The sequence below is a fragment of the Stegodyphus dumicola genome, chromosome 4 (assembly GCF_044657685.1).
Source record: "Stegodyphus dumicola isolate Sdum_Otavi_A_Nest chromosome 4, ASM4465768v1".
Classification (NCBI taxonomy): Eukaryota; Metazoa; Arthropoda; class Arachnida; order Araneae; family Eresidae; genus Stegodyphus; species Stegodyphus dumicola.
In genome coordinates this window covers 44,228,456-44,243,957 of record NC_140771.1, presented here as the reverse complement: position 1 = coordinate 44,243,957, position 15,502 = coordinate 44,228,456, and the positions used below count along the sequence as shown (strand labels likewise).

The 15,502-nt window shown below is 32.0% G+C and overlaps 1 protein-coding gene across 3 annotated transcripts; it reads left to right on the top strand.

Moving 5' to 3' along the window:
* Window positions 1-15,233, top strand: Srp9 (signal recognition particle 9). Of its 3 annotated transcripts, none has more exons than XM_035359379.2 (3): window positions 1-222; window positions 10,511-10,579; window positions 15,034-15,233. In XM_035359379.2, exons 1-3 carry the CDS (start codon window positions 163-165, stop codon window positions 15,127-15,129), a joined length of 225 nt encoding a protein of 74 aa, XP_035215270.1. In that variant the 5' UTR covers window positions 1-162; the 3' UTR covers window positions 15,130-15,233. The 3 variants fall into 3 exon arrangements, with proteins under 3 accessions (XP_035215270.1, XP_035215269.1, XP_085670906.1); XM_035359378.2 differs by having other exon boundaries at window positions 10-217; XM_085814780.1 differs by having other exon boundaries at window positions 157-283.
* Window positions 15,234-15,502: the final 269 nt, after the last annotated feature.

The window sequence follows — 15,502 nt, the reverse complement described above, 5'->3', positions numbered from 1 at the left end:
CATTTTTTTAATCGATGATTGTGAGTGGAAGTGGTGAGTTTTGATTACTTGACGGTGATACGTGTCAGTATTTGTGCGAATTAATGAATTAACTCTATTTGCTTTACGAACTCTTTTGAATAACTGCTTGCATATATTTGTAACTATGCCGTACTGCTCAACATGGGAAGAATTTGCAAAAGCAGCAGAAAGATTATATATAACGGACCCTATGAAAGTAAGGTTAGCTAGGTAACCAGAATGTTACATGGACATAACAATGAGTGTAGAAAGTATTCGTACAGTAAGTGTTATGATCTAAAAGTGCCTCGTTGATAAAAACTACAAATTCCACAATAATTAAATATGTATGAAGAAATATACTTTAATATTTCCATTTGAAATTTACGTAAAAATAAATGCATACGTGAAGTTGTTTACAAAACAAAAACAATCCATCATCTTGGGGTGAAAAAGGTATTCGTGCAACAAGCATAAAGTAGAAAATTTTCATAAATATATTTAAATTAATAACTTGCAGGATATTCTTTAGCGTGAGTAACGGCTTCGAGGCTCCTTGGTATTGATTTTATCAAATTTGCTGTTACTGAGCTAGATATGGACTCCCATTTTTGTTTAAGAGCAGTTATTTAGCCATTTTTATTAGAAATGTGCCTGTATCTAAAATTTTTATCAAGAGATTCCCATAAATTATCAGTGGAATTGAGGTCGGGTGACTGAGGAGGAAATTTCATAAACTTTGGCATGTTATATGATATCTAGAGCTGTTCATTTAAGGCTATATGCTTGGGGTCACTATCATGAATGAAAACATATTCACTATCCAAACTCACTTTTGTCACACTAGACAGTAAAATCCCAAACCTTACTGTTCGTAGTAAATTTCTTGGATGCATTTCTGTATTTTGTTTCCTCCACACCATTCACCTAACATCAGATCCAAAAATACTGAATTTAATTTCATCAGAAAAAATAAAGTTCTTCTAGAACTCTGGTCTTTCATTTATGTATTTTTTTGTTGAAGGATAACTGTAAATTCCAGTTGCTTTCATTCATAAAGAAATTTCGTCTTGCAGCACAGCTATGGAAACCTTGTTTTCTGCATGTACCTTGAATTATACTGCCAGATAGTGGTTTTCCCATGTTTCTCAGTTCTGCTGTAAGCTTAGGAGTATTCACTTTCAGATCTTTCTGAAATGAACATGCCAGAAATTATCTATCAATTAATGTAAGTAGATTTGGTCATTCTGAACGAGCACTATTTTCATTGTTCTAAAGGTAATAATTTTTTCGATAATCAACTAAAATTGAAATTTTACTGTCCAATTTACTTCCTTTACAAAGTCTTAATATTAATTCTGTTTCAGAAACACTTGTTTCTTTGTCTATATGACCCATATTAAAATTTTTCATTTCTTGTGACATTTAAATTTACACCCAGTCATTTTATCTATCCCACAAGATAAATGACATCAGCTATCAGTGTTAAAGTGATTAGAAAATCTGCCAAAATTGTGTATGTATGAATACTTTTTACATGCCAGTAAATCCACAATTTTTAGTTTCCCATATGTCTAAAAGCTAATTCAATGTCTTTTCACGTGTATTTGGTAAATGTGTTTTATTAGTTATTGCCTTTTGAAGAAGTTTCGATAGAATTAGTATGCCAAAATGATAGGTTCTTTTACGAAGCCACTCTTGTATGAATAATTTCTACACTTACTGTAAATGCACATATGCTCTTAATTATTTGGAGTTCCATAAATTTATATGGAAAAAAAAACTGTTTTTCATATGTTATTTTTTTAAACATATTGTAGGATCGTTCTCAGAAATTATTTGGTTTTAATAACTTAATATTTAATTTTCGGGGAAAGTACAGAATCACCTACTGTTTGGCATGTTTTTAAGAATTGCACATAACTCGCTATCCATGTACACATCAGCCTATTTTCACTTTAAAAAAAATCAGAGAATTGCACAAATTCCGCATTGCGCACTCCCTTGATTTTGTCGATGTACACATCGATATATTTTCACATAAAAAGTCAAAGGAAACTGACAAAAATCCAATTCTTCTTACACTTGTAAAAAGTGCCAAATAAGTGGGTGATTCTGCACTTCACCCTAATTTTCTTTCACTATGAAGTAAATTTTCTTATATTTAAATGCATGCAATTTCAAGTACATGTTTGCTTCTGTACACATGCATATGATGCTTATTGGGCTTTTTACTAGAATTAAATCACTAAACTTGCTTGCAGAAAAAAATTTCAAGTTTGTATGTTTCATGTCAAATCAAGAATTTTTTAAATTATTTTAGGACAGATATTTTGTTTTAATTCTTTTAATAATCTCAAATAATTCAATATTAAGATGAAAAAATCTGAATTTTAGCAAGTGTCGAACTAAAATTATTCATAATTTTGCAGATTTGAATTCTTCATCTCTAAACAATAGTATGTTTATAAATAAAATTGTGTGAATTTCTTTTAAACATAAAGGTTAATAATTTAACTTAAAAGAACACCATTAATAAACTGCTTCAGTTTTACAGTGGGTAAAAATAGTATTGGCAATTGCTTATAATTGATCATATTTCTTAATAAAGGAAATGCTGGACAATGTTAGCTGGACATAACAAACATACAAATCTAAGAAAACTTTCAATTTAATATTCCTTTCACACAAAAATGTAAATTTGCATGCCAAAAAAAGTATTGGCAAAGTTCCCTGTTAATATGACGTCTGCAGTGCTACTTCAAAAGTTTAAAAAAATTATTTTGCTAATACTGTAATAAACTGGCTTCGAAGTCGAAGGAGTTGGATGTTAATGCTAAAAACATGATTATTCAGCACAGAAATGAGGGCTTAACTAATTGTGCTATAGGATTACAACTGAATATAAGTTTATTTACTGTTAGAATTGTTGTAAAATACATTCAAAAGTCGTTAATTCGAACACCCATAATCCGGAATGATCTATAATCCGGACCTCAAAGCTAAAAACTTTCTGCGCATGTGCCATGTTGGCACATGCGCGTAAGACCTTGACTACTGCGCATATGCGTCTGCGCAAGTGCAGAATACGTTTTCACCTGCACGTTTAATGTATAACGGACGGTGTAAGCTAAAATTATCTAATTATCTATTTCAGTTAATGTTAATGATTTCGTTGTTCCTTAATCTTCGAATTGGATCTCGCTTATTATTTTTTGCAGACTGTAAGAGCAATTTTATAAAAGTAAACTTGAACTTTCGATTATGTCAAATAGAATTTTCGATGCTGGAACTTCCAAAGGATCTACAAAACGAAAGTATGTTTCGATGTCCAACAAACAAAAAGTGGAATTGCTGCAAAAAATGGATAAAGACATGAAGAATGTGACAGAGAGGTTAGTGAAAACGAAAAAATTTCGATTGACAAGTTAGTCGGTATTCTTGGCACAGCAATTACGGGACTTGAACAGTGGAACTTTGTAACTGAACAAGAAATTATGTCTGTTTATAGAATTAAAGAGAAAGTATTATCACATAAATTGAAGCAACTTACATTGAAAGAAATGTTTAATAAAGTAAACAAATAAATATTAAGCCTTTTTTTTTTTTTTTTTTTTTTTTTTTTTTTGTGTGTGTATGTGTGTGTGTGTGTAAATTTTGATACCCTTTTCTTTATTTCATAAATTATGGTTTCATATTTTTAATTTTAGAATTTCTGCATACCATCTTATGAGATTTAAACTGATGATCTATAATCCGGAATCGCCGAAGTCCAGACGAGTCCGGATTAACGACTTTTGACTGTACTTCAAAGAGATAGGATCGACGGAAAATATGATTAAAAATGGATGGCCTTGAATATTTTCTGCAAGATAAAATGGGACATTATCAAAGAAGTTAAGAAAAAGCATAAAATAAATGCACCTCAGTTAGCCAAAGATATTGGCTAATACTTTGCATAAAACTTTTAGTATACAGACTATATGGAATGTTTGACATAGAGGAAGTTATTATGAAAAGGCAGCTAGAAAGAAACCTTTATTTCAGAAATAAACAGCAAAAAGAGATTGGAATTTGCAAAATCTCGTGTTAATTTATCAGACGCATTTTGGAACACAGTTATTTTGACCAACGAATCAAAGTTTAACATTTTTGTGAATGATGGACAACAAAATGAGTGGAGAAAGCCTAAGACTAAACTTCAAAAACAAAATTTAACACCGACTGTAAAACATGTTAGAGGGATGTATTATGATATTATTAACTGATAGTATTATGACATCACATACGTACATTGGCATATTGTGCCATAACATGAAATTCAATGCCCAAAAACTTGGCTTAGGAACATCATTTGTGTTTCAATAGGACAGTGACACTAAGGATACAGTAAACTTCACCTGGCAGTAGTTGCTTTATAACGCTCCTCGTCAATTAAAGAACCGCCTTAATCGCCTGACATAAATTCAATTGAAAATTTATGGCACAAATTAGACCTGACTTCTAGGTCTAATTTATGGCACGAATTAGACGTAGAAGTCAGGAAACATAAAATTTCGTGTAAAGATGAGCTTAAGTGTATACTCCTGCAAGAATGGCACAAAATTCCTAACAGGACGTTTTCAACAACCCAGACTTTGGTTTTTCTCTGTAAGGTGGTGTGGTGTTGGTGTATTTAATTATGGCAAAGCACACTAGGGCTATCTGCCTAAGGAGAGGGATGCCTTTCGTGGAGGACTTTCTAAGGGAAACTGGCTCGTATACGCGTTACACATGGGGAAAACGCCCATGCAGCCAGCCCATTCGCAGGATTTTCTCTGTAAGGAATATATGGCAAGCTGTTATAAATGCAAAAAAGTTATGATTACAAAGTATTAAATTTTGTTAACACATTTTGCTGTATAATTTTGCCAATACATTTTTGACATGAAAGTTTGTTTTTGCTTTATATTTTATGTAAAAGGGATATTAAACGAATGTTTCATTAGATTTGTGTCTTTATTGCCTCCTTCTCATAATTCTGTAATTAAGGCAAGACTAAAAATGCCTCATTTTAAAACTAAATATCAGTATTTATTTCAGTTCCATTCCCAGCGACATTCAAAGATCAGCTGTGCATATGAGGGAGGGATAAAAAATCAAAATATGTACACAGAATACAGTCAAAAGTCGTTAATCCGGACTCGTCGGGACTTCGGCGATTCCGGATTATAGATCATCAGTTTGAATCTGGTAAGATGGCATGCAGAAATTACAAAATTAAAAATATGAAACTGTAATTTATGAAATAAAGAACAATTATGATCTAAAGGGTATCAAAATTTACAAAAAAAGCTTAATATTTATTTGTTTACTTTATTAAACATTTCTTTCAACCCGCGCATGCGTAAAGCATACATTACGCGTAGTCGAAATTAGAAAATGGCAACCAGAAAACTATTTGATGTGTACTCGTGATATTTATAATGATGAGGAATTTGATTTAAATCATATCAAAGACGGAATACATTGAGATGAAATACTACATTTAGTAAGGAATTATAAGCTGAATAAAATAAAAAAAATCTGCTCTGAAGATAACGATAGTGCTGACAGATCAACTTCCAGTTCAAGGCCCCCCCCCCCCCCCGCAGAGCAGAGTGAAATTGATAAACAGATTTCGGAATGGTTAAGAAACAAAGGATATGCCTTTATCCAATTTTTCCCGCAATTCCACTTTTTGTTTAATGGACTTCGAAACTTACTTTCGCTTTGTAGATCCTTTACATATTAGTAAATATATATCAGAAATTCTATTTGACATAATCGAAACTTCAAGCTTACTTTTATAAAATTGCTCTAACAGTCTGCAAAAAATAATAAGCCGGATCCAATTCGAAGATTAAGGAACAACGCAATCTGCAACATTAACTGAATTAGATAATTTTAGCTTAGCTTATACCGTCCGTTATACATTAAACGCGCAAGCGTAAACGTATTATGCGCATGCACACATGCATGTTCGCACAGCCGTAAAGGTCTTACGCGCACGGTAAACGCTATGCATGTGCAGAAAGTTTGTAGCTTTGAGGTCCGAATTAACGACTTTTCACTGTAATAGTAAACTAAAAATTTATTCTGTTATTAGGAAAAATGACAGAAATTATAGCAGAATGCTTGTAGTATATTTAAATCCACGTCCAAGAAAGTAAAATCTTACAAAAATTTGTTCTTGGTATATAATGTTTATTTAAAATTATATAATACTATTTAATAATATACTGGTTTAAATAATATACTGATAACATACTGTTCATGTAAAGTTATGCTTTAAAGAAAACTGAATACATTTTTATTGGTAATATCACTTCGGGAAAAATTGTGCAAGATCTATAATTACCATAACCTGTAAACAGAGCTCTGTAGAAGGCCATTAAGAAAGGTAACTAGGTTAAAATTCCATAATCGGGGTGAGCGCCAAGCTTGGCAAGAGTTTTTTATTTGAAGCGATTTTAATTTGGTTGTGGTTTCCGGCTGTATGTTTTTCTTGTGGCAAACCTAGAGCTTTATTTTGGTAACTGTAAGAGTGCGAATTTAGTGTAGCCAGATTTTTTTTTAAATTTAATTTTGAAATACTGTGTTTGTTTTTAACAGTTTTACTGTTTAATATTATTGTTATATATATGTTTAATATTATATTTATATAAATATTTGCAGAAGGTTAAGCTGTTGTTGGTGGGAGAATGTTGGATTTCATATGACATGAAGTTTATAATTTATGAATGTTTTCATTTAATTTAAGTTAGTTAATTTTTTTTTTTTTTTTTTTTTTTTAGTTTTGTTTCTTGCATGTGGCAATCGAAAGAAGTGGAATATTTAAATCTTTGAACGAAAGTTGGTTAGTGTGTTGAATTCCAGGACCATAGTAACTTGAATATTTTAGTTAGTTTATGATGCTGAATATGCATAATTTGCTGTTCTGTTTATGTTTAAAACTGACTTTGCAGTGCTCTGATATGATAAGTGTATACATTTATTTACTCAATAATTATTTACAAGAATTGTTCATTCTACTATTTTATGATTAATTACATATATATAGGACTATGCTTTTACTTGCAAATCTGTTCGACTTTGTTTTACTCATCTAGTATTTTATCATCTCATTTTACTATTCTGTTTACATAATGGCATTTCGCTACTGCAAAACTTTTCTGTTTACGTTTAAAAATCATATTTTAGTGCACCTAAAAAATTTGCCAAGTTTTGAAGGCCAAAATAGTTTGTCGCCAACTTACCCCTCTTGTGGAATTTTAGCCAGTAAATAAAATAATGCTGTCAAAAGTCTTTAATCCAGACTTGTCGGGACTTTGGCGATTTCAGATTATAGATCATCAATTTAAATCTGGTAAGATGGCATGCAGAAATTATAAAATTAAAAATATGAAACTGTAATTTATGAAATAAAGAGCAATTATGATCTAAAGGGTATCAAAATTTACAAAAGAAAGCTTAATATTTATTTGTTTACTTTATTAAACATTTCTTTCAATGTGCTCATGCATAAAGCATATGTTACGCATAGTCGAAATTAGAAAATTGCAACCAGAAAACTATTTGATGTGTATTTGTGATATTTATAATGACGAAAAATTGATTTAAATCATATCGGAGTACATCGAGATGAAACACTATATTTAGTAAGGAATTATAAGCCAAATAAAATAAAAACATCTGTCCTGAAGATGAGAATAGTGCTGACGGATCAACTTCCAGTTCATTGCGTGCCGTGACATGCCCCCTACCGCAGAGCAGTTTGAAATTCATAAACAGATTTCGGAATGGTTAGAGAAACAAAGGAACTACTCTGATACGCGCCCTTAAGTCGCCAAATTTCTGGCCAAACATTTTTGGTGAGAAACTCCACGCTGCCATATTACTATCTAAATGTTTTGTCTACATTTCAAACTTTAAGCCTAAAATGTCTCCTAAAACGCGGTTTTCGCACATGCAAAAAACAGGTTTTGAGCACACAATTTAAGCTAAAAATCTGAAACAAAAAATTTAGATAGCAAAAACGTAAAGTTTCTAACCAAAAATATTTGACAAGAAACCATGTACACAGCGATATGTTTTAACTTAAAAAAACATCTACGAATGGCACAATCAGGCAACAAACGAATCTCTGAACTACGGTCACCTCGCTTTAATAAATTAACATAACAAAAATAAATTTCAAAGAATACCATGTACACAGCGTTCTGTTTCAACTTTAAAAAACATCTACGAATTGCACAATCTAGACACTACGCACGAATCAACAAGATAAACTAAAATAAATTTCAAACAATTAAAAAAACAGCAATAACGACAGAAATTCATACTAAAAAACCAATGAGCATAACATTCAACAAAATAAGAACAAGAATAAAATAAAATGCATTACCATGAATTAATGCTTTTTCGAACAGCAGAAATACCAGTTTCATGCCGCCACGTAATCATTATCGTATTTATATGACAGCCAGACGCACTATCCAGAAAATTCATACTATGGTTCACAAATAAATAAAATCACAAATCCCTACTTCTATCATGCACAGCCACTAAAAATAATCTCCCAGATCCTCTTTTCACGCCTCCAAATACCCACTGACCCTCAGCAGGATGGTCACGATATTTCCTTTTGTGGAACTTCAATTCAACAACTTCCATCATTTTATCTTTTCCCCCTGTCTTCTCAGACACAGAGCATGACACGTACCAACGAGCTCCAGCGAAAGATTTTTCAATGTCAACAGGGTTGCCATACAACACGCAATTGTGCCAAAAACCAGCACAGAACATATATCACCACATTTGGTGAAATTAGGGCGTATATCAGAGTTGTACCGGAACAAGTCACCTCTCTGTCACTTTCTTCATGCCTTTAACCATTTTTTGTAGCAATTCCACTTTTTGTTTGATGGACATCGAAACATGCTTTCGCTTTGTAGATCCTTTGGCAGCTCCAGAATTGGAAACTTTTTTTAACATAATCGAAAGTTCAAGCTTACTTTTTATAAAATTGCTCTAACAGTCTGCAAAAAATAATAAGCCGGATCCAATTAGAAGATTAAAGAACAATGCAATCTGCAACATTAACTGAAATAGATAATTAGATAATTTTAGCCTAGCTTATACCGTCCGTTATACATTAAAGCACATGCGTAAATGTATTATGCGCATGCTTAAACGCATAATGCGTTTATGCATGCGAAGAAAGTTTGTAGCTTTGAGGCCCAGATTAAAGACTTTATACTGTACTATATTTTTGTTCAGAATCAAAAAAATGACATCTTTAAGAAAATTTCTGTTTGCTTCCAAACTTTCAAGTTTTTTTCACATACTTCTGCTTTTTAACGGTTTGAAAATATTCCAAATGAAAGAAAATATATATACATCTTATTAACATAGCTGCTGCACGTGGGGTACTTTTCTGTGATTGGGACCAAATTCAGAAAGTATGTATGTGCGTTTATATGTGCATACATGCATTTCTGAATCTAGTCCCAAACACAGAAAAGTACTGCACATGGTCATCAAAACTCGCAAATTTAAGCATCTAATCTATAACATGTAAATTTCAAATATGAAATTTTCAACTTTCAAATTTTTTTTAGATTTATGTGGTTGCCATTATGACAAGAAAGTACCAAACAATTTAGTTATTGCTTTTACGTTGGCACATCCCCTCTAATTATTTTACATAAGCTTATGTTTTCATGTTACTTATAATTCACGTTTTATGTTTGAAAAAAAATGCTGCATGAATTATATACTTCTCATATCTTAGGAGTATATTTCTAATAGAAACATGATAAAACTAAATTTCTCAATTCCTATTGTTCCATTCGATTTTGTTGTATCTTCATCTTTAATGTATTGAAATTTTTGGGAAATTCTTTATTTAATATGTAATATATACCTCTAAGTAGAATCTTAGGTGTTTTTTAGGCATAATTTGCTGTAAGTTCCAATACTTTTAATTTCTTCTTAATGATGTCTTCAATTTTGTCTTACCAGAGTTTGACTTTATTTTCAAAATTGTGCAAATAATGATAAGAAGAAAATTTTTTTACATTTATATTTTGGTTGGAATAATTATTTTTAATAAATAGTTTGATTTGGTTTATTAGGTTACGGCAAAGCACTCGAGGGCTATCTGCCTTAAGGGAGGGATGCCTTCGTGGAGGACTTTTTAAGGGAAACTGGCTCGTATACACGTTACACATGGGGAAAACCACGAAAACACCCATGCAGCCAGCCCGTTCGCGGGATTCGAACCTCAGACCGTACTACCAGTGTTCAGCGATGTTACCGCTCGGCCGCTGGTGGGCTTTAATAAATAGAGTCTCTTCACTTGAACAAAGAGAAATTTTTTACATTGGAATAAATATTTTACTTATTTATATTATATTACTTATTTATTATTATTTTTTAGTGTGTTGCTATTCATTTGAAGTATTTTAAAAACCTTGTATTATTTTAGGTTCGTTTCACTATGAAGTATCGACACTGTGATGGCAAATTAATCATAAAAATTACAGACAATCACACGGTATGTCAAATTTTAATCTTATTAATACTAAGGAAGTTGGGGGGAAAAAAGAGAAAGAGAGTGAGAATTTTATAATTGTTGTGAAGTTCACTATGATAATTTCTAAATTAAAAAAAAAATTTCTTATCTGAATCTAAAATGTTTCTTCACTAATTCAGGAATCAAACAACAAAAATCAGCCTTATATTTTCAAAATTTTCACAGGACTAGTTTCGATGGTTTTACCGAATCACCATCCTCAGCTGCAAAACCGCAAGTGAATGAAATAGGATATTATGATTAGATAAGATTAGAAAGCCTGGACAAGAATAAGCAAGTGGCACCATCTGTTGATGAAACCAGAACTAAAACATAATTTTTTTAAAGGCCGAAGGCAAAGATGGATTGGAATTAGGATTGTTAACTAGAACAGAAATATTTTTTTGAATGTAAAATGCCTCTAGAAAATCCAGTTCTCCAATGGAAGATGTTTTTTGAATAATTTTGGCAGCAGAAAAATTGAAAGTGTGATTTTCGTACCAACAATGTTGAGCAACTGAAGACTACTGTGTTTCCTTTTTTCTAACATATGCCTCATGTTCCTTGACGCGAAATTTTAAGGCTCTCTTAGTTTGGCCAATGTAAATTAAACCACACTGGCAAGAAATCCTATAAATACCCCAGGAATTCATATCCGGAATGGGGTCTTTGAGTATGGAACTCAGAATTTTATTGATGGGAGAATAAATGACCCGTAAGTTAAATTTCTGCAAAATATGTGCAATTTTATAGCTAATTAATGGGAAAAAGGGAATGACAACAGAATTTTTATAATCTCCTAAAACAAAAGTGTGCCTTTTAGTGTGTTGAGATGAGAATTTTTTAACTGCTTGATTAATAATGTTGGGTGAAAAGCCACTGTCAATAGCTATTGCTTTTAAATAATTTAGTTCTTCATCAAGGGATAGTTTGGAGGAGCAAACTTGAAAAGCACGGAAAATATAGGAATAAAATGAGGCTAGCTTTTGTTTAGTCGGATGACATGATTTAAAGTGTGGTGGAAGGCAAACCAATGAAAGTTTACGGTAAACTGTAGTACTGAAGTTGGATGTGTTACGTGTGATGAGAATGTTGAGAAATGGAAGAGAATTGCAAGTCTCAAGTTCAAAAGTGAACTGAATAGCAGGATCAATAGAATTCATTGTTGAAAAAACTTTATTTAAATCATCTTTATTACTTTCAAACAGGGTAAAAGTATCGTCTACGTAGCGGAACCATGCCGGGAAGTTTAAAGTTTCAAACAATTTTGATTCATAATAATGCATGTAGATATCAGCCAGGATGGGACTGAGGGGACTTCCCATGGCTAATCCCTCAGTTTGCTTGTAATATTTATTTTGGAAAACAAAATGTGTTTGTTTCAAACAGAGTTGAGGGAGAGAAATTAACTCATCAATTTCGATGCAAGAGAAATGAAATTCACAAAGTCTGGTTTCTAGACATCTTAACTCCTTCGAGCCGGGTAGCGAAAACGCGCGCTTATCGCGGAGGCCGGCAGTGTCTTCCGCGAGCGTCTCTCCAGGGCCGGGGGCTTTTTTGCTACTAAGCCTAAATCCATGAAATTTCCGATGTATCAACGCATTATTTAATAATGCTCTATAGAGTATTTAAACGACTTATGCTTTATAGATATTTTTATATATGTACTTTAATTACCTTATTTCTTGTTTAATAGCATATTTTACACATTTTATTTTAATTACTCACCATTTTATGACTTTTAACATTATACATCTGAAAACTAAATATATTACTTAAAATTCTCTTTTCGTATGAAAAATTTAAAAACAGGGATCTACAGACAGTCCTACATTACATTCCTTGAACTCGTAATAACTCATTTGCCATTTTGGAGGATTTTTCCGGGAATGTGAACAAACGAAGCATCGTCGTCTCATTTTCTTATCAGTCTCTTCTGAACAAAGTTTTGGAAAATGTCTTTCAGTTAATCTTTCAGAATCAATATCAGAATTTCAGAATCAATATCTGAAATATTTTGCATCATTTCTGCTATTTCATGCTCTGTTAAACATTTTCAACGCTTCGACATTGAAACGGTAAAAACAGAAAGAATTCACGTCTAACAAGATCTAATTATTTTCTAAAAACTGAACTGTAAACCGAAATACTCAACGCTTTAGCACATATAAAACGTACAATAAACAACTACCACGTGCGAATAAAGTGCGATTTAAAGAGACGTCATAAATCACGCCATTCGGAAACATTTAGTTCCCCGTTTGTTTATATAATCAAAAACACGTGTATGCGAGTCATGCTTCTCTCATTTCGAGTAGAAGGTCTAATGTACATGTATCTGAAACCATATGGACATACAGTGCCATCTTGTGGCAGAAATTATAGCTTGATAAACGTTCCAAGGTACTGGCACAAATACGTGACAGTCGGTAGTAAACACAACAATGCTCTGGCACGCCTGCGTGTCGGCCGGTAGATAAGTGTGTTCATTGCTGGCACGTATACATGACAGTCAGCGCGAAGGGGTTAATGCACCCTCCACTGGAACATTGGTGAATAATGATTTTACATCAAAAGAAACCATGAGTAAATTTCTAGGAGAAATGTTTTTAACCTTTTTTACAAACTCTATTGAATTTTTTATGATGTAAATGTTATTGTCTAATAGAGTTGAAAATCTAGAAACTAAATATTTAGCTAATGGATACGAGGCAGTACCTAAATTTGATACAATAGGGCGGAAAGGAATACCACTTTTATGAATTTTGGGAAGAGCATATAATCTGGCACAATTCGCAACAGATGGGATAAGTGAATGTTTTAAGTTGCTTGTAATGATTTGGGAAGATTTGATCGCAGTTTTTATTTTTGACAGGTCCCAAGGTAAAGGATCTTTAGGGATCGGATTATATGGTCCTTCGTTTAAGAGTTTAGTGACACCATCGATACAAGTGTTCTTATGCATGACGACTATTGGCCACCTTTGTCGGCGTTTGAAATGATAATATCTGGGTTAGAATGAATTTCGTGCATTGTAGCTCTTTCTCTCGCAGTTAGATTTGGTTTCAAAGGTTTATTTTTGAATTTCACATTATGAGCGATAAGATGCCTAATCATTTCTTTCTGTGAATCTGAAACTTTACTGAACTTGAAAGCTTTTTTGATAGGAGATCGCTGTTGAATTTAATTTTATGGTTTAAGTGCGAAGAACATGATATTTAATAAATAAAGGTAACACAAAAACGTTAAAAAAACACCCCTTTGGGCATAATGATAAATCTGTAAGCTTTTAGATTTTATATATATATATATACAAGAACTCAGACAGGAGTTTTACCCCTTTCCAGTTTTGTAATAGAAAAGAATTTGAATCAAGTATTGCTTCTCAGTAATCAGATGATATAACTGCAGGAAAATTAGTTTGCAGTGATTTTGAGCAAGCATGTTATTTTCAGTCCTTCCCAAGTCTGGTTTCGTACTGTAATTGCTTAAAACAAGTAAAATAATAAAAGGCAGGAGCCGATGAAGAAATATATTGTATTTAGAAAAATATTTGCCCTCAGCAGTGATATTCTGTTCAATGTACTTTCAGTGCAAAAGTACCACAATAGCCAGTAACTGATGTTTCCATAATGTAAGATTGTTAATGGCATAAAATCATAACATCCTGGTTAGTGAGACATTGGCTCTTCAAGAAGTGATCCAAATGATGAAATTTATGTAAATATGAATTAATGTGAACTCATTACCCTCCACTTATGAATACTGATGATAGAAAGACCTCATACTTCAAGGCATTGATTTTTTGCATGTTTCTAATAGGTATCTACGGTAATCCTTATGTTAGAGAAGTATGGAACCCAAATAACGGATAAGCAGTTATTGGTTGCATAATTTTTGTTGAAATCCATTCAGCTGATGGTAGTGCATATCACTTGTGATAAATGCCCTTATGCAAAAAATTGTAATACACTGTAGTCTTGCCAGCCCATGGTTCAGAGACCTGCAGGTCAGGTTTAGACATTTATTTTGGTAGTTTCTCTTTATTGAGGCATTGCACTCTTCACTTTTTGTTGCCATAAAATATTCATTTATCATCAGTTGTGAAGGTATAATACAGAAATGGAAAAGAGGTAACTGATAATAATTATTTTACTACTATTCATTTCTTAAAATATTTTAACACTTTGATCCATTTCAAGCCAACTTTGATCACTTTTTTTTTTTTTTTTTTTTAAATTCTTCTTTCACATTCTTGTTGAGGATATATATCGCATTTATCACATTTGATGAATTACTTATTGAAATATATAATGAGGCACTGATTTATATTAGTCGTTTGAAAAAAATTTACGGAATTTTTACATCTTGATATAAATATTTTGTTCACGTATAATTTTACTACTTCTGTTTTAAATTTGCTATTATCTTTTCAGTGCTTGATGTATCTGACTGAACATACTCAAGATGTGAAAAAGATAGAAAAATTAACAAGTCAATTGATGAGGCATATGGCTTCTAAAGAAAAATAATTCTGATGCTCAGAATCAATGTATTAAGAACTTTATTCTTTTGTGCAGAAATTTGTACATATTTTTTTTTTCAAAATGATTTGTAATAAAATTTGTTAAACCAATTTATACTTATACACATGAACAGTTCATTTTTCTGAAAGGGGTATTTTCTGTCTTCATTTTGCACCATCAAGATCATAAATCAAAATTTTATTCTCCAAGAAGGAGCTTTTTTAATCTGTATAAACCCATAGCTGCTCTTGTTATATAATGTGGCTGTTTTCATGACTATCCTCATTCATTCATGTATTTAGTCTTGTATATTAATTTATTATGCATTTTTTATACTTTAACGTTAGAAAGTTAGTTAGATTTAATTAAAAAAGAAACA